Raw genomic sequence first — 22090 nt, 5'->3', positions numbered from 1 at the left:
CCAAACAAACAGTAGCCCAGGGCCCCATGAGCACCTTAATCCGCCACTGCTTACGTTGTTGGTGCTTTGTTTTGTGTGTTGGGACTCTTCTCATGCTGCTGCAGAGGTTTGCTGTTATTTTCAGCAGCATTAGTGGTTAAAAAAGACCTTTGAATGCCTTCACCGTGCTGCCCCGAGCTAATCACTGTTAGCCACGTCCTGATGTCTTGGCTAATAGTTTTTACACGTAATAAAAACCTGTCTCGATGGCTTATTTGATGATTTTGTGCAGGAATCTCACTTTAAAACGCTGAAAAATCTGTGTGTCGACTTTTTCCACAAAGAAACTCGACCAGGAATCAAAAAGGGAAACACTGAAGAATCAGACAGGTCGGTAGAATCAAAACTTGCATTGGCATCAATACTTTAGCTCAAGTATAAGATCTGAGTACTCCCACTAGAAAGAAACGTCCCCGTTTATTTAATTTTCTTTCTCATTGTGATCTTCAAACAAACAAACACAAAGCCTTCACTTCATGTCTTCACACGGTGCAGTAGGTGTGCTCTGTCTGCAGTCGGGGGTCGACACGGGTGGACGCCGGTCGCACACTGAACCTTTTCTTTCCCTTCCTGCCCCTCCTGCAGGAACATCCGTCTCCAGACCAGCCCTTGGCTCCGGCCCGTCCCCACCGCGACAATGAACTCCTCCTCACCCCACGGCTCCCGCGCCTCCGTCGACATCCTGGAGGAACTCCAGCTGATTGCTGCGCAGAACCTGGAAAAACTGGACATCAACAAATACTACGAGGTCGTCTGTGAGCTGGGGAAGGGCACCTACGGGAAAGTGGACCTGGTCGTCCACAAACTCAGAGGTAACTGCAGTGTGTGTGTGTGTGTGTGTGTGTGTGTGTGTGTGTGTGTGTGTGTGTGTGTGTGTGTGTGTGTGTGTGTGTGTGTGTGTGTGTGTGTGTGTGTGTGTGTGTGTGTGTGTGTGTGTGTGTGTGTGTGTGTGTGTGTGTGTGTGTGTGTGTGTGTGTGTGTGTGTGTGTGTGTGTGTGTGTGTGTGTGTGTGTGTGTGTGTGTGTGTGTGTGTGTGTGTGTGTGTGTGTGTGTGTGTGTGTGTGTGTGTGTGTGTGTGTGTGTGTGTGTGTGTGTGTGTGTGTGTGTGTGTGTGTGTGTGTGTGTGTGTGTGTGTGTGTGTGTGTGTGTGTGTGTGTGTGTGTGTGTGTGTGTGTGTGTGTGTGTGTGTGTGTGTGTGTGTGTGTGTGTGTGTGTGTGTGTGTGTGTGTGTGTGTGTGTGTGTGTGTGTGTGTGTGTGTGTGTGTGTGTGTTTGTCTTTATTAAGTTGTGAGGACCAACCCCTGACAAGACACCAACGTTGTGAGGACATTTGTAGTTGTGAGGACATTTTGCCCGGTCCTCACAAAGAAAATGCAGTAATAGCCTCCTTTGACCCTAATGACTTATCTGTGTAAGTTTCAGCAAATGTCCTCAGAGACATAGTAAACCCTGAAATCTGTGTTAAACACAGCTCCCCCTATGGACACACACTGCTACTGCAGGTACAATTTTACTATGACGCTCGACAGGCATATGATTTTCTGATTGGCTGATGCAGGGATTTTTGTGATTGGCTGTTGGCGGTCTTGTGACAGGGTGTATGTGTGCATGCACAGGAACAGGAGTCAGACACAAGAGTATAAGGCTGTTAGGGGATTTAAATGGAATAAGACATCATATATATACATATATTTTTTTTTAAACACATATATATATATTTTTAAACATATATATATTTATGACTGTATGTGTGTGCATATATATATATATATATATATATATATATATATATATATATATATATATATATATATACATGTATTTAAAAATAAATGACACAAATAGAGGGCTTTAAAAAAATGATTCTAATTTTAAAGTAGTCCATAATCACTGATACAATTAATACTAATAAATAATAATAATAATAATAATAAATCATATTTGATAATTAGAAATAATAACTAATACTGTAGTCTCTAATGACATGTTAACAACTAATTAACTTTACATCTAATACAGCAGGCACACTGAACTGGCGCATTTAGAGTAAAGCCACATTCACCACTAGTTGCAGCAACTTAACTTATTCATTTAGAGTTTTGGTTGATTTTAATAGTGATTCTTAATATGATGACAACCTGATGCCTCTGATTACCACTTTCAACTGTAGCCACCTTTCCTTTCTTCTCTTCTTACACATATTTTATCTTGCCATTATCTGCTGCTCTTTCACCAACTGTTGCCTGCATCACATCCTTCTCCCTGCTTCTAAACCAGCCTGCCCTCCCTCCCTCCCTGCTTCTAAACCAGCCTGCCCTCCCTCCCTCCCTGCTTCTAAACCAGCCTGCCCTCCCTCCCTCCCTGCTTCTAAACCAGCCTGCCCTCCCTCCCTCCCTGCTTATGAACCATAAACTCACCTGCTCACCATCATCCCCATTAAGATGGCCAGCTCACCCTGCTTTCCCTGAATGTGACCCAGTCTGCCCAACAGGAGCTGCCTTCATCAGCTCTTCTTGCCTGCACTGTCCCATTTTCATGTCCCTCCATATTCCATGTTGTAAATTGTTTTCTTTTCTTCATACAACATATTGTATTTTGCATGTCTCCCTGTTGGGCAAGGGATTACTCCTCTGTTTCTCATCCTTAGGGTTCTTCTACTAAATATGGGCTATTCTTGAAAAACACTTATAATCCCTAAAATATCAGCCACTTTGCCTGTTTCTCAGTATTTGTACCTTTACCCATCACCTACTTTGTCTACTGCTCGCTAACCTGCTCCCAAGATCTATAAGGCCTAATTTAACTATGAGCCCTGATAGTTGACCTGTCTGTGTGCATTGCCTTTTGTCTGTTTTTAGACCTCAAACAGTGAATCAGCACCAGTGTCTGTTTTAAGAGTTCACAGCCAAGGAGAGCTCTAAAGCTGGGGTAGCTGTTGAGTTTTTTCAAATTAACTCCAAAGTCAGGTTTTCACTTTCAAAATGAGGTGGCAGATCTAATTTTTAATTACAGTATCATGAACTCAAAGATAAATTATAATTATACATTAAATATAAAATACAATTTTCTCAAATCACAAAAAAACATGATTGTAAGATGTGAATGTGATATAAAACATGTAAAACTCTCAGTTAAAAACAAACAGCATAGATTAAAGAGCAAAGATCTGCAGGGATCTTTCTCTCAACTCAAGCTGAATTCATGCAATATTGTGTGGTCCCTGCAGGGTCAAGTCAGGTCAGACGAGCAGACAGAGCTGTGAGGGTGGGGGAGGGGCGGCACCAGTTTGCACCTGCAGTTCTCTCGGCAGCTAAGCTGCATTCAGGGAAATGGGAATTTTGACCACTTCACTAAAAGCAGGTGATTAAAATTGAATTTGTCAATAGTATCACTGAACTTGCTCTGTTTTGTTTAAAGGAGCATGCTTTTGACTCTTTTAGTGGTTTGAGAAACATTTTCACTCAACTATGGTGGCTCACCACCCAAGAAAACTACAGTCCTTTATCTTGTTACTTATCTGTTCGTCAGGGATCCATGCATTGTAGCAATCACACAAGCCTTAATGAAACTAATAAAATAATGGTCATAAGCTAGCAAAACCAAGATCAGAGCAAATGAGCAAACAGGGAGGGAGCAGCGAAGAGCTCACTAAGCTACCACTGAAGGCCACAATAGGAAACAGATCCATTCTATGACAACCTCATGATAAAGACAATAACAACCTTATGACAACACGAACCTTACAACTCTCTTCAGCTGCAGCATCAATAACGAAGGGTTGGGGTAGTCATCCTTTTCTGGATATTGACCTCTAACAACTGCTGTTTTTTTTATAACTCGCCAACACTTTGACCAAGAAAGCTGAAATTACAGTATGTGTATCAGGGCATCAGGATCATCCTGTCAAACTTTCAGACCTGTGCGACCTTCAGAAGTGTCAAAGGTCACCATTTAGGGTCAAATCAGACATCTTACAACTGCCCTTTTTTAATAACATGCTAACACTTTGGGCTGGAAGGCTGAAATTACAGTATGTTCATCAGACCACCACGGACATGTACGTGCTCATCTCAGGCCCCTGAACCACATTTAACAATTTCAGACCTGCACGACTTTTAGAAGAAGACTCAAAGGGTGTAAAGATGTAAAGGTCTGACAGCTCCAGGTTTTTAAGATTTCAAACAGCCAATTAAGAAAACCGCTGGGATTTGTTTTTCTTTCCCACTGGATTATTATTCAGTGACCTCTGAGGGTCTTCTACTCCGACTTTGGGGTCCGTGGAGTGAAAGGTCACTGAGCAGCAGCCAAAAAGACACTTTATTCAAAACACCATGCAAAAAAAATACAATTTCTTTAATAACTTGCAAACGCTTTGACCAAGAGGGCTGAAACTACATTATGTTCATCAGACCACTATGGGCATACACTGTGAAAAGTTTCACACCTGTGCGACCTTCATAAGTGTCAAAGGTCAACAATCTGTGTGAAATCTGACCTTTAAGCTTATTTTCTTAAATAATTCATAGGTTTTGATAAAGGGACATAAAATTTTAGTATGTTGCATGTCGGATGGCCTCCTATCGGAAACTTCTGGTCCTGTTGCGATTGGACCCCCGTGGAGCTACTTGGCTTTCCAAAGGGCCTACAGAGTTGGGTCTTGGGGGGATTCATTTGCATCTTGTCACAAGTCTACAGGCCAAGTTTCAAGTGATTTGGTCCATCTTTGTGGAGATGGCGGGTGTGGGAATGCAAATGTTCAAAGCCCCGCCTTTCCTTAAGTACACGTCCGATCGGCACTGAACAAACGTGTACGCGCTTGTCCCAGGCCCCCAAACCACATATTACAATTTCAGACCTGCACGACTTTTAGAAAAAGACTTTCTCCAAAATGGCCAGCCAGCTCAGAGGGTGTAAAGATGTAATGGTCTGACAGCTCCTGATTTTTAAGATTTCAAACAGCCAATTAAGAAAACCGCTGGGATTTGGTTTTTTTTCCCACTGGATTATTATTCAGTGACCTCTGAGGGTCTTCTACTCCGACTTTGGGGTCCGTGGAGTCAAAGGTCACTGAGCAGCAGCCAAAAAGACACTTTATCCCCCAAACCATGGGGAAAATACAATTTATATAATAACTGACCAACGATTTGACCAAGAGGGCTGAAATTACAGTATGTGTATCAGGGCACCAGGATCATCCACGGTGCAAACTCTCAGACCTGTGTGACCTTCAGAAGTGTCAAAGCAACACCTAGGGTCATACTGTTCAGCTGTTCTTTATGAATAACACGCCAATGCTTTGGGCTGGAAGGCTATGTTACAGTATCTTCATCAGACCATCAGGGGCATACGCTGTGCAAACTTTCAGACCTGTGCAACCTTCACAGAGGTCACGTTTCCCTGTAAAAAAAATGGGCAAAAAGCAATGCTCATGTTTCTGACTTCATAGAACATCTATTTTAATAGCATTTATTTAATAACCTCCACAAGCTTTGGCCTATCAGGCTGAAAGTTTGAAAGTTTCAAAGAATACTGATCAGTATGAAATCTGACCCTTTTGACCCCATTTCCTTGAATAAATCACCAAGGCTTTGAGATGGGGAGCTGAGATGTGGATATATTGTACAGAGCATGAGGGACATTGCATATCTAGAATTTTAGACCTGTCAGACTTTCAGAAGGATCACAATTGACTGTCCAGGGTCGCTTCAGGCCTCTGAAGCCTACAATTGGAAGCCTTAGTGTTTAATAACCTCCACACACTTTGGCCTATCAGGCTGACAGTTTGATATGTTTATCAGGGGGCAAGGGCCCCATCCACTATGTGCAGTTTCACACACGTGCAACCTTCACAAGTGTCAAAGGTCACCGATCAGTGGGAAATCTGAGGGCGCAGTCACACTGTCCTTCCGCACCGCGACCCAGGCTTTTGGGTACTTGTCCCCCCTCCCTATTGGCATATGTCCCAACAGGCGCACAGGAAATAACCTCAGAACCGCCGTAGGCCTCGTGCTCGTACACGTGTGCACGCTCGTGCTCGTACACGTGCAAACGTGCTTTACTAAAGCCCACCTCTCCCAAACGGGCCGTGGACGGCAAGCGTGCCGCTCCTAGACGTGGTACGGTTGCACTCACACTGGTCAAAGGAACCAGACTTTAGCCCTGACACGTGCTGGGGCACGGTACGGAGGCACAGTGGGAGGGCGCCCTGAGTAGAGGACTTAAGTTAGGAGAGTGGATGAAACTTAAGCTGTTCTCGTTTTTATTTTAAAAATGAAAAAATATGATAAAACATCCTATAATAGATTTTTATTTTATATAAATATAATTAAAGAAATTTAAAAAATATATAAATATACATACAATACATCTAAAATATCTTTTGGGAAATATCAGTAAATATATAACAGTAAGATATGTGTTTAAAACAAATAATGTAATTCCCTTGGTTTAAAAAAAACAGCATAAATTAGAGAGCAAAGCTCTGCAGGGATCTTTCTCTCAACTCAAGCTGGATTCATGCAACATTACCCCTCCCCCACCCCACACACAGAGCTGTGCACACCTGGCAGCTGCATTCATGAGAATTGGGGATTTGTACTATTTCACCTACAAGTTGCTGAGTAATAGAATTTCTCTGGAAATATTTAATTTAATGTCTTGGACTGCTGAACCACCGTAGATATTATGAACATTTCAAGATAATATAATGAGTACGACTCCTTTAGAGACCACAAAAGAAAAAGAAAAATGTAATATGAAGTTTCAAAAAAAGATTCTGCACTTTCCTGACGTCTGTGAACGCATCATTGAAATCAAGGCTCATCAGCGCAAGCTGCGTCTGGTGGAGAGACTCAGACAGCGGCACGAGGACAGCGAGCGACGCTACGAAGAGCAAATTAAAGTCAAAAACAAAGAAGAGCAAGAGCAAACACAACAACTTTTACAGGTAAGACTTTTTTAACCAGCCACTCATGTTCTGACTGAGCCTTTCTGTCTGTCTCCGTGTAGAAGCTTTGTAGCTAGCTTTAGCATTAACTTAGCTTTCCTTGTCTGTCCACCTCGTGTCACGTTAAGTTCAAAGTTAATGTTAGGGATGCATGGATACTTCATTTTTCCATAAACAAGCAGCGTATGAGTGCTTGCATTTGCGTGGTCACCAATACTGAATGCATAGCCATTACACCTAAAGTTATTTGAATTTATTTTTTTTTTAAATCCACAGATATCGTCCATATTTGAACATTCCTCAGTATGTTTTTCTTGTACATGGGTGACTGTCACAAGTTTCACTGCAGCACAAACTTACATTTAATATACTTATCATATCGCCTGCATGACATGTTAAATTAAAGAGGAACTATAATTCAGGTTACTTTACTGCATTTTGCAATGACGCAGGTGAAAAATCAATACATGGAGCGTGGATAATGTCGTATATATACAGTATGTATGTGTGTGTGTGTGTTGCTTGTATGCTTATGCAGTCTTAACCATTATAAACAAAAGATTGAGGGTAACCTGTCCCTCGTTTTTATGTTTAGCCTCTGTAGGATAATCCATATAGATTATGTTATTGATTAATAGAATACAGTGTTTTGCCTTATTTAATTGCTTTAATCAAAGGAATGTGTTTGCAGATATACTAATCGTGATTTACTGATGTGCTTATTAAATACAATATTTGTAGTGGACAGCTTTTTGATTCAAGATGTTGTTAAAATTGACCTCATGTGGTCAAGCATTTTTTTCTGATTTGAACTCTTTGATAACATCATTGAATTTGAGTTTTTCTATGTCTGAGCTTTGTTTACTGGTAAATTTAATATCCTACATTTGCCACAGATGATGAAGAAAAAGGAAGAACAAGAGGAGGAGGAAGAAGATGACTGGGTATGTATTATTTTTGACCTGCATAAACTATAAAATGAAGACTATATTTGATGCTGTGTCCACACTTTTCCCCCCTGTTTTTTGTATTTGACAGGTTCATGCCATAAAGTAGAGATGTACCGATCCTATACCTGGGTCGTATATCCGCTCTGATATTGACTAATTTCCAGTCATTCCTTTTTTATTAATATCAAATAGTAATACAGTTACAGCGATCTAGTCACTTCAATTCTATGTTTGCAAAAGTGGTTGGGGTTTTATATTATATCTTAAAATATTGGTTTACATTGAAGTGTTATTTATGTAGTTTTGCTGCTAATGTTCACTTTGTTAACTGGTAATTAATATTAGGCACATTGATATACGTGTTAATTTGTAACCTTTAATAATGTTACCTTAATGTAAAGCCTGATGCCTTCACTCAAATGGACAGGTATACACTTGATTCATAGTAGTAGTATCAGATCAGTATCAGACATCAAACATCAGCCGAGACGTTCAGCCCAGGTATCGGATTGGATCGCAAAAATCTTGATCGGTGCATCTCTACCATGAAGTTATTGTCTGAGTACTTTTGTCGCTAAATTTGAGTATTTTCTTTTCCTGTGAAAATGAATTTGGACTTTTGATGTCTCATCCATTACTGCAGAAATTCTGTCACTTCCCTTCTTTCGTAAACAGTAAACTGCTCTGAGATGGGTCAAGTTAGGAATTTTTCTCTTTTCAGATAAACAAAACAATATTAATTTATATTAAATGAAATAACAGTAAATGAAGAGAGGTCAACAATAACCTGACAGGATATTAAAAATGTATACAATAAAGTGTGTGAAAATAAAAAATGTAAATTGATCAGTTGGCAACTCCATCAGCTGTCTGTGTTTTTATGACTAAATGTTGCTTTTGGAGGACAACTTGTGCTGTTTTGAAAATTTGTTCTAGTGTTTCGCTTAGAATATGACTTTTTGAGGATAAAATTAACTTTTTGATCTGTTAAATTCTTTCAGGATTTCTGTGGAACTGATGCATCCGAGTCCAGTCATGATCTGGAGAGCAGTTACGTGCCATCACCTTCTTCATCTTCGGAGGCAGAGGAACCCAAAGGTAAAACAAAATCTACACTTACAAAACCGAGGAAAACTGGAAAACGTGCGGGTTCTGCCACCAAAGACTTAAATCCACATAAAGAACCCATTCAGAGAGATGAGAGAGACGGAGACAATATTGATGATTACAGTGCTGACACTGAGGATGACAAGGATGGAGATGAGTGTAGGTCACATGGCATCACTGTGAAAACCACCATGAAAGGGAACAAAAGAAAATGGGATAAGAAACATTATTGTATGTTTTGCAAAAAACCTCAATCCAAGATGGCAAGACATCTAATCCGGAAACATAGCAGTGAAAAAGAAGTGGCACAGGTGATATGTCTTCCAGCAAAGTCCAAGAAACGGACTCAAATGTTAGAACAACTTTGCCGAAGGGGTGATTTCTATCATAACATTACTGTGTTACAAGAGGGGAATGGTGAAATTGTCACCTACAGACAACCATCCGAACATACAGATGTAGAAAAGTACTTGCCTTGCAACATGTGTTATGGTTTCTTCTTAAAAACTGAGCTATGGAGACATGAAAAAATGTGTCGGAAAACAATGACTTTGTCAGCTGAGTCCAAGAAAAAAAGACGAGTCCAAAGTGCTGCATCATCCCTTCTCCCGTATAGAGGACAAACGTCACAAAGATGCGCTGCAATTCTCAGCAGGATGGTTATTGATGTCATTTCAAGTGAAGTTAAAAATGACCCTCTGATTTGTGAATTTGGTGATAGACTGCTTGAAAAACATGAAAATGTTCGGACAAGGGATGGCTATGTGAGCCAAAAGATGAGGGACTTGGGTAGATTTCTACTGGTTGCCAAGTCCCTGGACAGAAAAGTGAAATCCCTTCAAGATGTTTTGGTTCCACCAAAGTTTTCCTTAGCGGTAGCAGCAGCCAAAAAAACATCTGGTTTCACCAACTCAGCGCATAGATACAACACACCATCTCTTGCTTTAAAATTGGGGCACTCACTGAAAGCAGTTTGTGACATCGTGATAGGACAACATGTAAAGGCTGAAGATGAATCGGCTGCCAGCCGAGTGAGGAACTTTTTGGGCTTAGTTGCTGCAGTGTGGGACCTGTATGTGTCACGCCGTGCACGAACAAACCTAGAAGAAGAAAGATGGAACAAAAGAGAAATGATTCCACTCACAGAGGATGTCATGAAGCTTCATAAAATGTTGAAGTCCACAGAGGAGGAGGCAAAAGACAAGCTCCTGAATGGACCAAACCCAACAGCTTACAAGACACTCAGCGAGTGCCTTCTTGCCCAAATCATCCTCTTCAACAGAAGACGCCAAGGTGAGGCAGCAAAAATGCCTCTGGTGACAGTCAGAGACAGAGCCACAGAGGAACCGAATGAAGACATCATGAAGTGCCTCTCAAAGCTAGAACAAGATCTGAGTCATGAGTTCACTCGTTTAGTAGTCAGGGGGAAGAGAGGCCGTAAGGTGCCACTGCTTCTCACAAAAGAGATGACATCCTCACTTGACTTCCTCATTGGAAAAAGGGGCGGAGAGAATGATATTCTGGAAAGCAACAAGTATGTTTTTGCGAGACAGAATTCTGAATCCCATCTTCGAGGTTCAGACTGTTTGAGAAAGTATGCAGCTGCAAGTGGAGCAAAGAGGCCTGAAACGCTCACCTCGACCCAGCTGAGGAAACATGTGGCCACACTCAGCCAGATAATGAACCTGAAAGACCACGAGTTGGATCAACTGGCGAAATTCATGGGGCACGATATTCGCGTTCATCGCGATTATTATCGGCTGACAGAGAACACGCTGCAGCTCGCTAAAATGAGCAAGCTGCTGATGGCAGTAGAACTTGGAACTGATGTCTACAAAGGCAAATCTCTTGATGAGATTGATTTAAACTTAGAAAGTGAGTAAAAATCATGTTACAGTTAATCATGATTTATCGTTACGTGACATGAACTCCCGGTCCTTTTAATAATGTCTGGTGGATTTAATAATAATCATTTTTTTCTAATAAAACAGCGGCTTTGTCTACAAAACGGACTGCAATACAAGGATCCGGAGTCACTGAAAGCATTGTGGAAATTCCCAGTGGGGAATCCTTAGAGCCACCTGAGGACATGGATGGTATGAATTTATACATTGTCAAATAATTGATTGGTTATTCTTCTTTTCAGCACTTGATTTATTCCTGGGCCATGTACAGGGAGAGCACATCATCTTAATGGGAGTAGTAGTTGGCAGGCTGGTTCATGAGCAGGGAGGGCTTTAGGAGCGGGGTAAATTAGCTGGTTTTCTGATTTGCAGGAATCAACAAAGTATTGTAGTATGACAAGACTTTCTTTTTTTGTAGAGCCAGACATTTTGACTCAAGGTCCAAGGCCATCATTTAAGGCAAAAAGAGGAAAGAGAGGTAAACAAATCCATTTTTGTTTCCTCATCTTTAGGTTCTTATGCTCCTGTGTAATAACTGTCTCATGCTGTCCGACCATGGTCTTTGATACAATACAAGTAATTAAGATAAACCATGTAATACGCTTAGTGTCATTCTCAAGTGATATTCTCTCTCTGTTCTTCTCTTGAAGGGTCCTCCAAAAGAAAAAGGACAGTGGGTTCTCAGACTGCTCAAGATTCAGATTCCGACGGTATGAACATGACTTTAGATCTCTTAATGTTTTGTTGTCTGTAAATACAATGTTGTATTGTTGTATTTGTTGTAAGTAATGTTCATGTTGACTTTTCTTTGTTTTCGCCTTCTCTTTAGAAGAAACCAGAAGCCCGTCCATTCCCAAACCAAGGCACGTGCAGAAAAGAGGACAGAAAGGTAAACCTATTTCCTCCTTCTACTGTCCAATCATGGTCTTTATCCTCAGTACTAGCGTTACTAAAGTAACTTTATCCAAGGGATGTTCAAGTCTTTTTTTTTTCGCCAGGTAGAGTCTCTTTTTTTAAAAAAGAAAAATATATTAGCTCTTAATGTGGTCATTTCATTGGGGCTACTTGACATGTGCATACTTACAAGTGCCTTCAGTCGTAATTTGCAGAAAAAAAAATTCACAGGAGGACTGAGCGTACAGTAGCCTTTATGTGCCAGTTAAGCATGGCAGTCCCTGTGAAGACAGGTCAGACCTCTGCATGTGTCACCTGTGTGAAAGAAAAGAGGACAGCACTGTCCTTTCTAGCTGACTCACCTGTAACTCACATGCAGCTGATCGAGCAGGAGCTCTGCTGTTCCTCTCCTTCATTTAGTGTTTGGCTGAACTTTGTATAAAAGAGTTCAACGTGAAGATCTAACCTCCATCTGAGCACGATCAGCTGAGCAAGAGCACAGTAGATGTGGCTGCACAGCTGTAGCAGATTGTGTGTTTTATAACCATAAAAACCCACATTGTCCACTGAAGTGATCCCCAAAGGAATTTCAGTCAAAGGCAACTGGACTTGGTTATTTGTCTAGGAAGACGTTTCACCTCTCATCCAAGAGGCTTCATCAGTTAATTTGCCCAGATCCAGGTATTTAACCTCTCACAGGCAGATGATGTCACTGAAACCCTTTGTGCTCCAAGAGCCAACGACCGTCGTTAGAGTGACAGTCGTTGGTGGAAGTAGGTCTGGACTTGGTTAGTGCTCTGTTGAGTCTTAACAACAGTGGTTGGAGTCACAGGAGGCCATGTGTGAACAGTTGTTCTTTGAGGTTAGATTGTTGAATCTCCTGAAGGGATGAAAGGGCAGCATTGTAAATTGGAGATTTCACAGGTTTCCCACTCAAGTGATATTTTCTCTCTCTCTGTTCTTCTCTTGAAGGGTCCTCCAAAAAAGAAAGGACAGTGTGTTTTCAGACTGCTCAAGATTCAGATTCCGACGGTATGAACATGACTTTAGAGCTCTTAATGTTTTGTCTGTAAATACAATGTGTTGTAAGTAATGTTTACGTGGACTTTTCTTTGTTTTCGCCTTCTCTTTAGAAGAAACCAGAAGCCCGTCCATTCCCAAACCAAGGCACGTGCAAAAAAGAGGACGGACAAGATGGTAAGAACATGCAGGGGTCGACAATATAAATGGCCTAGTGGCCCGGATGTACTTTTAAATCTGTAAGGGCCACCAGAACGCTCCAACCGGACCAGTAAAAAATAATGCCCTGAAAAAAGATGTGTAAAAAAAGCAATGAATCTAATCCCACATAAATTCACCGTGGTTTGATATGATTTCTGTGAAATCGTCACGGTAATTACTGCATACACATAGCGTTGCATGATCCCAATCAAAGACGGACATTTACTTTTTGTGCGCAGTGAGCGCTATGCCCTGGGATGTCAGCTAACCACCTGCAGGAAACAGCCTAAAAGTGAACGAATGAGGAGAACAATTATGTAATTGAACTACTGGAAGATAAAAGTAATGACTACATTACTTTCCATTTGTGTTGAGGCATGTTTACCATTTTAAATTTTAAATACAGGTTTGATTTGAAGCAGTTATTTATTTATTAAATAAAGTAACATACTGAACTAAGAAGTGCATGTTTTTTTTCTTCCTACTATTGAGAACCGTGGAAATTTGTCTACCCCTGACATAACTGAAGTTTATTGGAGGTGTGTTACAGTTGCTGTCAATATGAAGATTTGTAAATGATAATAAGGCATCGTGTTCTTTTTTTTTTGCAGGAGAACCACAAAGGCCTTTCAAAAGGACAGAGGAGTCAGGTACTCAACTAACTTAAAAAGGGGAGATTGGTAAAAATACTGTTACTTAGTGAAAGAACTCAAGTAGAAATTGTAGTCCACAAAATAACTTGATAAATTAAAAGTATGAGGATAAACAAAAATGACAACTCAAGAAGTGAGTAACTTAAAGAGGAACTATGCAGAATTTGTAGCTTTTTTCTGTAAATAAAAAGCTTCAGAGTAATTGTGAAAATAAATGAATTGTAACTTGTTCCAGGTAGAATAGAGACTATTTGACTTCCACCCAGCATCTCTGGGCTGAAAACCAACCTTGTAGGATCAGAGACTCAGACCCATTGTCCAAGCTCTTGTCTCTGCGGCACCGCCACATAGACGTAATGCACCCCTAATCTCTTGTTTATGACAGATAAGACTATGCAAATATACACATGGTAACATGGTGGATGATAAATAACGTTACCCACCGCTCCATAGATTTCAGAGTTGTCTAACTGAAATGTATAAACTCAGAGTTTCCATGGGTCTGCCAAAATGTTTAGTACAAATAAATGACCTGTACATTATGACCCATTGAATTCATAAATCACACCTGCAAGCTGGTCGGCTTTTGGCTACTGTCACCTTTTCTTTAATCTCAGTCAGGGTAGAAGTGAATGAAGAGGGTTTAAGGATTGTATGTTGCTACTTATTTGACTACTCAAGAGTTTGCAGGTCTGATAAATAATGCCATGTTTGATTTCTGTTATAGATCTCCCAAAAGGCTTCCGACGCAAGCCTTGGAGTAGAGAGGAAAAAGAAGCTGTATGGAGGCAGCTGGGAAAGTTCATCACCCTCCAAAGAGTTTCTGGGAAATTAGAGTGCATGAAAGCATTGGGTGCTGAACGGGCACTTAGAAGTCGTTCATGGAAAGACGTAAAAAACCAGGCTTACAACATAATCACCTCCCAAAAGAGGAAGTTCTAAACAAGTGTATATATACACTGCAGCTGTTTGTTTTTTGACTGCAGAAAGTTTTAATGTTCAAGTTTGTGTGCAGTTTTAAGTACTTTCATTAAATAAAGTACTCTGTTGAAGTTGAGCCTTATGAGTTTCCTAATGTCTTTGAGACATTTCTCCAGATTAATAAATGGCAGCTTGGGTTCATTCCAGTACACAGAGTAATATGTTTTCCGTAAGGCTAGTCAAGGTAGTTTTATTTGTATAGCCCATTTTTAAAAAACAGTTTGTCTCAAAGGGCTTTCATAACAACATCCTCTGCCCTGAGACCCTGACATCCACTAAGGAAAAACTAATTGAAACCCTTTTAACAGGGAAATAATTGGTGAAAGCTCAGGGTGAGAAACCGAGGAGGGATCCCTCACCCAGGAAGGCCAGACAGTTTGTAACAGATGGTTAACAAGAGCAGATGAAGGCACCTTTTGATGGGAGGGAAGGCAGGCAGAGCAGGCCAGCTGAATAGGAGTTCTAGATGGCGGACTGGTAAGTGAAAATAAATTGTCAAGCTATATCGTGAGCATAAGCTTTGGACTGAACAACACAATTGGTGTCACCTTCAGGTGTTTTACATAGCTTTATTAGCATTGTTTGATGTACAGAACTTGGAACATTCTTGTTGGTAAATTTAAACCATGATAAACAAATCTGTTTAATGCTGATGCTTTTGGCTTGGTGAGAAAACTTGAAGCTGTGAGGATCACTTAAAATAACAACAAAAAACACACGCAAATCTGCCCGGCAACAGGCTTTGGTCCTCACAACTCTAGAAGTAAAATATTTTTTTTACTTTGTGTTTTCTGAAATTTAAAGTCACATTCTGGTTCCCCACTCCCACCTAGTGTTAGATATATTTTTTGCACCATTCTAGCTATAGTGGAAGTGGTGGCACTCACAAAGTAATCCAGGAGCAGGGTCCTCACAACTATATAAAGACACGTATGTGTGTGTGTGTGTGTGTGTGTGTGTGTGTGTGTGTGTGTGTGTGTGTGTGTGTGTGTGTGTGTGTGTGTGTGTGTGTGTGTGTGTGTGTGTGTGTGTGTGTGTGTGTGTGTGTGTGTGTGTGTGTGTGTGTGTGTGTGTGTGTGTGTGTGTGTGTGTGTGTGTGTGTGTGTGTGTGTGTGTGTGTGTGTGTGTGTGTGTGTGTGTGTGTGGGTGGAGCTGGTGCTAACTGCAAATGATGGATTCTTCCCACGTACGCAGAAGGAAATGTCAGAAAGAGCCAAGTGTTTTCATCTTGCTTAAGGCAACACTTGGCCTTTAAAGAGCAACACAACGCCCAGTTTTAGCTTGAACACTTAAAAAATGATGCGTTCAAGGGAACTCATCATTTTGGGGTGAAGTGTCTGAGATGATTCATTTTTTAGGGGTTAAGTTGGAAGAATTACCGTAATTTCTCCATCTGAAGGTAAATAACATCCATTGTAATTTATTCTTTTTGCCTTTCCAAAACCAATAAAAGTGAAACTGTGTAAGGAATAAATTAACTCTCTCTTTGTCCTTTTACATAATTATAATCAAGAGAAAGTCTTTTTGATTTTTTATGGGGCCCATGTTAGTATGTTATCCATTGTTGTGGCTTAAACTAACCAACATGATATAAAGGAGTTAAAATTAGAACAACCTTAAACATCTACAGCGTCAGGAAAAGGCCCAGGAAACAAAGGAGAAAAATGACTATAGGGATTCAAAACAACCATGAAAAGATGCAAAATGACTAAGTATAGATTCAAAACCACCACAAAACGATGCAAAATGACTAAAAATAGATGCAAAACCACCACAAAAAGATGCAAAATGACTAAAAATAGATGCAAAACCACCACAAAAAGATGCAAAATGATTAAAAATAGATGCAAAACCACCACAAAAAGATGTAAAATGAGAGAAAATTGATGCAAAACCACCACAAAAAGATGCAAAATGACTAAAAATAGATGCAAAACCACCACAAAAAGGTGCAAAATGACTAAAAAAAGATGCAAAACCACCACAAAAAGATGCAAAATGACTAAAAAAAGATGCAAAACCACCACAAAAAGATGCAAAATTAAGACCTAGGAGGAAAATATTGAACCTTGTTCTCTTTTGTGGTTCTGCGTTGTGATAAATCGCGGTCATTATTCAGACTTTCTTGTTTATTTTAATAATATCAAACATGGGGAATCAAAAATAACCACTTCACTCTCCCTCTCGCTCAGGTGAAGCATTCTCATTCGTCTGACTGAGTTTTGAGGTAATGTAGGTCACAGGTTTAGGCACAGATCTGGACGCAGACGGCCTTTTACTCAACCCAGCAAAAAATCTGTTCAACCTTTTCACATTAAAAGCCCAAAACGTCGACCATCTGCTCCGGGTTCCCTAATCGTCTCCTTTTATGGATCACAGAGCTCAAGCACGTTTACCTGCACTTTCATTATTATCTGCTGCTTCATCACCGACGTCTTAGAGCCGGAGCAGCTTTAATCGTCTGATGCTGCTCAGTCGAGGTTAGGTCATCCTGTTGGTGTTTTGTCTTTTTAATATTCAGTATCTGCAAAGTGTCTACAAATACGTGCAAAAACCACCACAAAAAGATGCAAAATGACTAAAAATAGATGCAAAAACCACCACAAAAAGATGCAAAATGACTAAAAATAGCTGCAAAACCACCACGAAAGATGCAAAATGACTAAAAATAGATGCAAAACCACCACAAAAAGATGCAAAATGACTAAAAATAGATGCAAAACCACCACGAAAGGATGCAAAATCACTAAATAGATGCATGACCACCACAAAAAGATGCAAAATCACCACGAAAAGATGAAAAATGACAGAAATTAGATTAAAAACCACCACAAAAAGATGCAAAATGACTAAAAATAGATGCAAAACCACCACAAAATGATGCAAAATGACTAAATATAAATGAGAAACCACCACAAAAAGATGCAAAAGTAGAGTCTTCTCATGGTAGGGGGATGGTAACGTGTATAATTATGCTATAAAAAAAGTAAAACAATTGACTTTAAGGTCCCATAAACACGGTGAACTGCTGTTGCATCGTGGCGTTAAGCACAAACCCAGCTGACCTTTTCCTGAAGTGTGTGCACGCTGTAAAACTGCACAAAGCCGTGTGCCGAGCTGATCCAGGGGTATTGGAGAAGTGTCCCCTCTCATCTTCGCTGACACTCGACTGCTGCTGCTGCAGAGAAGCAGACGTGGCAGCTCTGCAGCGTTGTGTTGTCGGGGGTATTTCAGATTAGCTCTGGTCATCTCTCTCTCCCCTCGCTGCTCCTCCTGTTTCACTGAAGTATCTGCTGAACCTCACAATTGACCCTCCAGACGACTGCATGTCTTTGTGTCTGTGTCCTTTTACAGAATTACAATCAAGAGAAAGTCTTTTTATTCGTATACCGGGCCCATGTTAGTATGTTATCTAAACTACCTAACATGATATAAAGGAGTTAAATTAAGAACAAGCTTAAACATCTACAGCAGCGAGAAAAGGCCCAGGAAATAAATGACTATAGGGATGCAAAACCACCACGAGGAGACGATACATGACTGGAAATGGACACAAAACTACAAGAAGATGCAAAATGACTAAAAATAGATGCAAAACCACCACAAAAAGATGCAAAATGACTAAAAATAGATGAAAAAACCACCACAAAAAGATGCAAAATTACTAAAAATAGATGCAAAACCACCACAAAAAGATGCAAAATGTCTAAAAATAGATGCAAAACCACCACAAAATGATGCAAAATGACTAAAAAAGTTGCAAAACCACCACAAAAAAGATGCAAATGCGAGAAAATTGATGCAAAACCTCCACAAATAGATGCAAAACCTCCACAAATAGATGCAAAACCACCACGAAAAGATGCAAAACCACCACGAAAAGATGCAAAACCACCACAAAAAGATGCAAAACCACCACGAAAAGATGCAGAACCACCACGAAAAGATGCAAAACCACCACGAAAAGATGCAAAACCACCACAAAAAGATGCAAAATGACTAAAAAAGTTGCAAAACCACCACAAAAGATGCAAAATGACAGAAAATGGAGGTTAAATGACCACAAAGCGACTAAAGGTGGACTCTTTTCTCGTCTTGGTCCCACGCAGACAGAGTGGGGGCCTCTCTCACATCCGTACCCAGGGGCCCGTGCTCGTAGACGCCTCTTCCATAAATCACATCAGCGTCCCGGTCGCTCCGCGGGAACACAACGAGTCCGGCAGCAGGATGTAATTCAGTCACATCGGAGATTTCAATTATTCATCAGACTTTAATGAAGATTCATTCACGCGCCCTGAAACACTTCAAATGTGCTGGAGGAGAGAAAAGAACGAGAAGAAGTGACGACAAAGATGAAGTTGTGTAACGTTTCTTCTCCTTCAGGCACAAAAATGGCGCTGAAGCTCCTGAGGAAGAGGAGCACCAAGCTGAAGAGCTTCCTGCGGGAGTACAGCGCGTCGCTCTACCTGTCGCCCTGCCCCTTCATCATCAACATGTACGGCATCGCCTTCGAGACGGACGACTTCTACGTGTTCGCGCAGGAGTTCGCTGTGGCAGGAGACCTGTTCGACATCATCCCCCCGCAGGTGAGCGGCGCTCCGCGAGCTGCTTTTGGTTCTGGATTTGTTTTTGGTTTCGTTGTTCGGGGAAAACTTTGTGCGTTTGTCGATCGGCTGCAGATGAAGTTAGGAAGAAAACCTGCTGCGTGACGGAAGAACTTTCCTGTGAATCATCAGGTTTTTACGTCTTTACATGTTTAGGACATGATTTTACTTTTTATGACGTTTTACGACGTGTTACGACGTACTTTACTTTGACTTTTTATGACTTTTTTTTACCTTTTTATGACTTTTTAAAACTTTTTTTTTGACCTTTTTATGAATTTTTTATGACTTTTTAAAAAACTTTTCTCAAATTGTCTCACTTTTTTTTTTACTTTAACGATTTGTTTTGCTTTTTTCAACATACTATAGGATGACTTTTTATGAATTTTATAACTTTTATGACTTTTTTCAACATACTAAACTGACTTTTTATGACTTTTATAAAACTTTTTATGACTTTTTTACTTTTTTTGACTTTTTAAAAAACTTTTTATGACTTTACTTTTCTCGACATACTATAGTAAGACTATTATGATTTTCGACATACTAAACTGACTTTTTATGACTTTTGTTTGACTTTTTAAAAACTTTTTACGACTTTTTATTACTCTTGTCTGACTTCTGACATTAACGACTTTTTTCGACATACTAAACTGACTTTTTATGACTTTTTAAAAACTTTTTATGACGTTTTCAACATATTGTTCTATCACTTATTTTTTTATTTCTTTACTTTTAAAAAAAAAACACTTTTTAATGACTTTTTCGACACATTGTCCTGTGACTTTTCTTTTTTTTTGCTTATTTTTGACACTTTTCTTTGACGTTTCCTGACAAATGACTTCATGACTGCTTTAGACGGGCGTGAACATATATTTTTCACTTTTTCTACACACTAAACTGTGCTTTTCATGACTTATCGACATGCATGACCTTTTTTCAACTCTTTAACACACTGTTCTGCCTTTTTTTAATAAAATCTTTAGTGACGTCATACACCCCGTTACAGGAGTTATATTAAACTTGCAGCACGATGGAAAAAAGACAAAGAACAATGAATGACAAAATCTATTGTGTTAATGCACGATCACCTTCTGTTATGGGACACTTTTAACTGTAACACACGTTCTCATTGTTGTCGTGCACACACACAAACTGCTGTCATGTAGTAATAGTTCTGTGTTCAGTACAATACGCAGACTTAAACATTCCGGGTCTGAGTTGTTCTTGATGTGTTTTAGTGCTGAGGTGGTTTCATGTCAGCGACCTCGTTCTTCTTCTCTCTTCAGGTGGGACTTCCTGAGACGGTGGCCAAGCGCTGCGTCCACCAGGTGGCCATCGCCCTGGACTACCTGCACTGTAAGAAGCTGGTCCACAGAGACATCAAACCCGAGAACATCCTTATTTTCGACAAAGAGTGCAGGAAAGTCAAGCTGTCAGACTTTGGAATGACGCGGCGCGCCGGCTCTCCGGTGAAGCGTGTTAGTGGCACGATCCCGTACACGGCGCCCGAGCTGTGCGACACCTCGCGGCACGAGGGCTTCTGCGTGGACTACAGCACAGACGTGTGGGCGTTTGGTGTGCTGCTCTTCTGCATGCTGACGGGGAACTTCCCCTGGGAAAAGGCCATGCCGAACGACGCCTTCTACGAGGAGTTTGTGCGCTGGCAGCGGCGCCGGACGGGCACGGTGCCGTCGCAGTGGCGCCGCTTCACCGACGAGGCTCTACGGATGTTTCGCAGGCTGCTCTCCATTGAGCAGGAGCGGCGCTGCTCCGTCAAAGAAGTCTTCAGCTACTTCAACCAGTTCTGGATGTTGGACACGGAGAACGGAAACGGCAGCGGCTCGGCGAGCGGCGCGCCTCCCCTAGACATCTGCTCGTCCTCCTCAGAAGAGGACGCGTTGGTGGACAGACTGAAGCAGCAGAGTTTGTCGCCTGCGTGCGTGGCGGCAAAGGGGAGCATTATGATGGACACCCACTACTCCTCCATGTCCACCAACAGCTCGCCGTCCTCCACCGGCAGCTACGAGCGCGTCAACAGAGAGAACAACGAAAGGGGACGCATCCTGGTGGCGACACCCATCGAGATCTGCGTGTAGAGGTTGGCCGACGCTGGGATTCAGGATGCTCGCACACGTGAGGCGGGCGTGAGCTGAGGAGGAAGATTCCTCCGAGCGAGGAAGAGGAGAAAAGCGTGGCGCTTTGGCGTCAGGATGGACAGTCTGACGCACGACGAGGCTTCACTGTGGATTAACTCATTTCTGATGAAGAAGAGCTCTGAGGAAATGAAGAGGGAGACGACGTTAAACTTCCTTTAAGTGTTTTAAAGGAAGAAAAAACTAACAAAAACATTCATAATCCACGAATATGTCGAGATATTTGGAATAATCCAGTCCCCGCAAAAATAATCTGTGAAGAAAAAGATGCGACTGGATCCGAGAGGATTTGTTGAAGGTACTTTTGTGTGTTTTACTGTCGTGGCCATTTTCATGTTTCCTGTAAAGTGTTTTTTCTTGGTCTATTTTAATTGGGAGTTGAATTATTTATTGATATCAGATGCAAATATTTATGGTTTGTTTTGATCAGAGATTGTTGTTTTTCTCTGACGAATAAAAATGACTGGAAATTTGAATTTCTGCACAGATTTTATTTTAAATATTGGTCATGTTTCGTGATTTTCCATGGAAGTAGAAGTCCTCAGACTGTTTTCTCTCACCCAAAATGTCCTTTTTCATGTCTGCCTGTGATGCCTAAACCCCGTCGTACAATAGCAACAAACAACACGAGTGAC

General features: G+C 40.9%; 1 protein-coding gene across 1 annotated transcript; it reads left to right on the top strand.

Annotated features, from left to right (window-relative positions):
• Nucleotides 1-676: 676 nt before the first annotated feature.
• On the top strand, nucleotides 677-21825 carry LOC310959645 (serine/threonine-protein kinase SBK1-like; the record flags this gene model as incomplete). The annotated part of the gene is made up of 3 exons (XM_083931076.1): nucleotides 677-851; nucleotides 19079-19281; nucleotides 20589-21825. The coding sequence occupies 3 exons, from the start codon at nucleotides 677-679 to the stop codon at nucleotides 21396-21398; spliced, it is 1188 nt and encodes a 395-aa protein (XP_083787202.1). The 3' UTR covers nucleotides 21399-21825.
• Nucleotides 21826-22090: the final 265 nt, after the last annotated feature.

The sequence above is a fragment of the Echiichthys vipera genome (genome assembly GCF_963691815.1).
Source record: "Echiichthys vipera genome assembly, chromosome: 17".
Classification (NCBI taxonomy): domain Eukaryota; kingdom Metazoa; phylum Chordata; class Actinopteri; order Perciformes; family Trachinidae; genus Echiichthys; species Echiichthys vipera.
The sequence above is the reverse complement of the archived record's forward strand: the minus strand, read 5'-3'. Positions and strand labels throughout refer to the sequence as shown.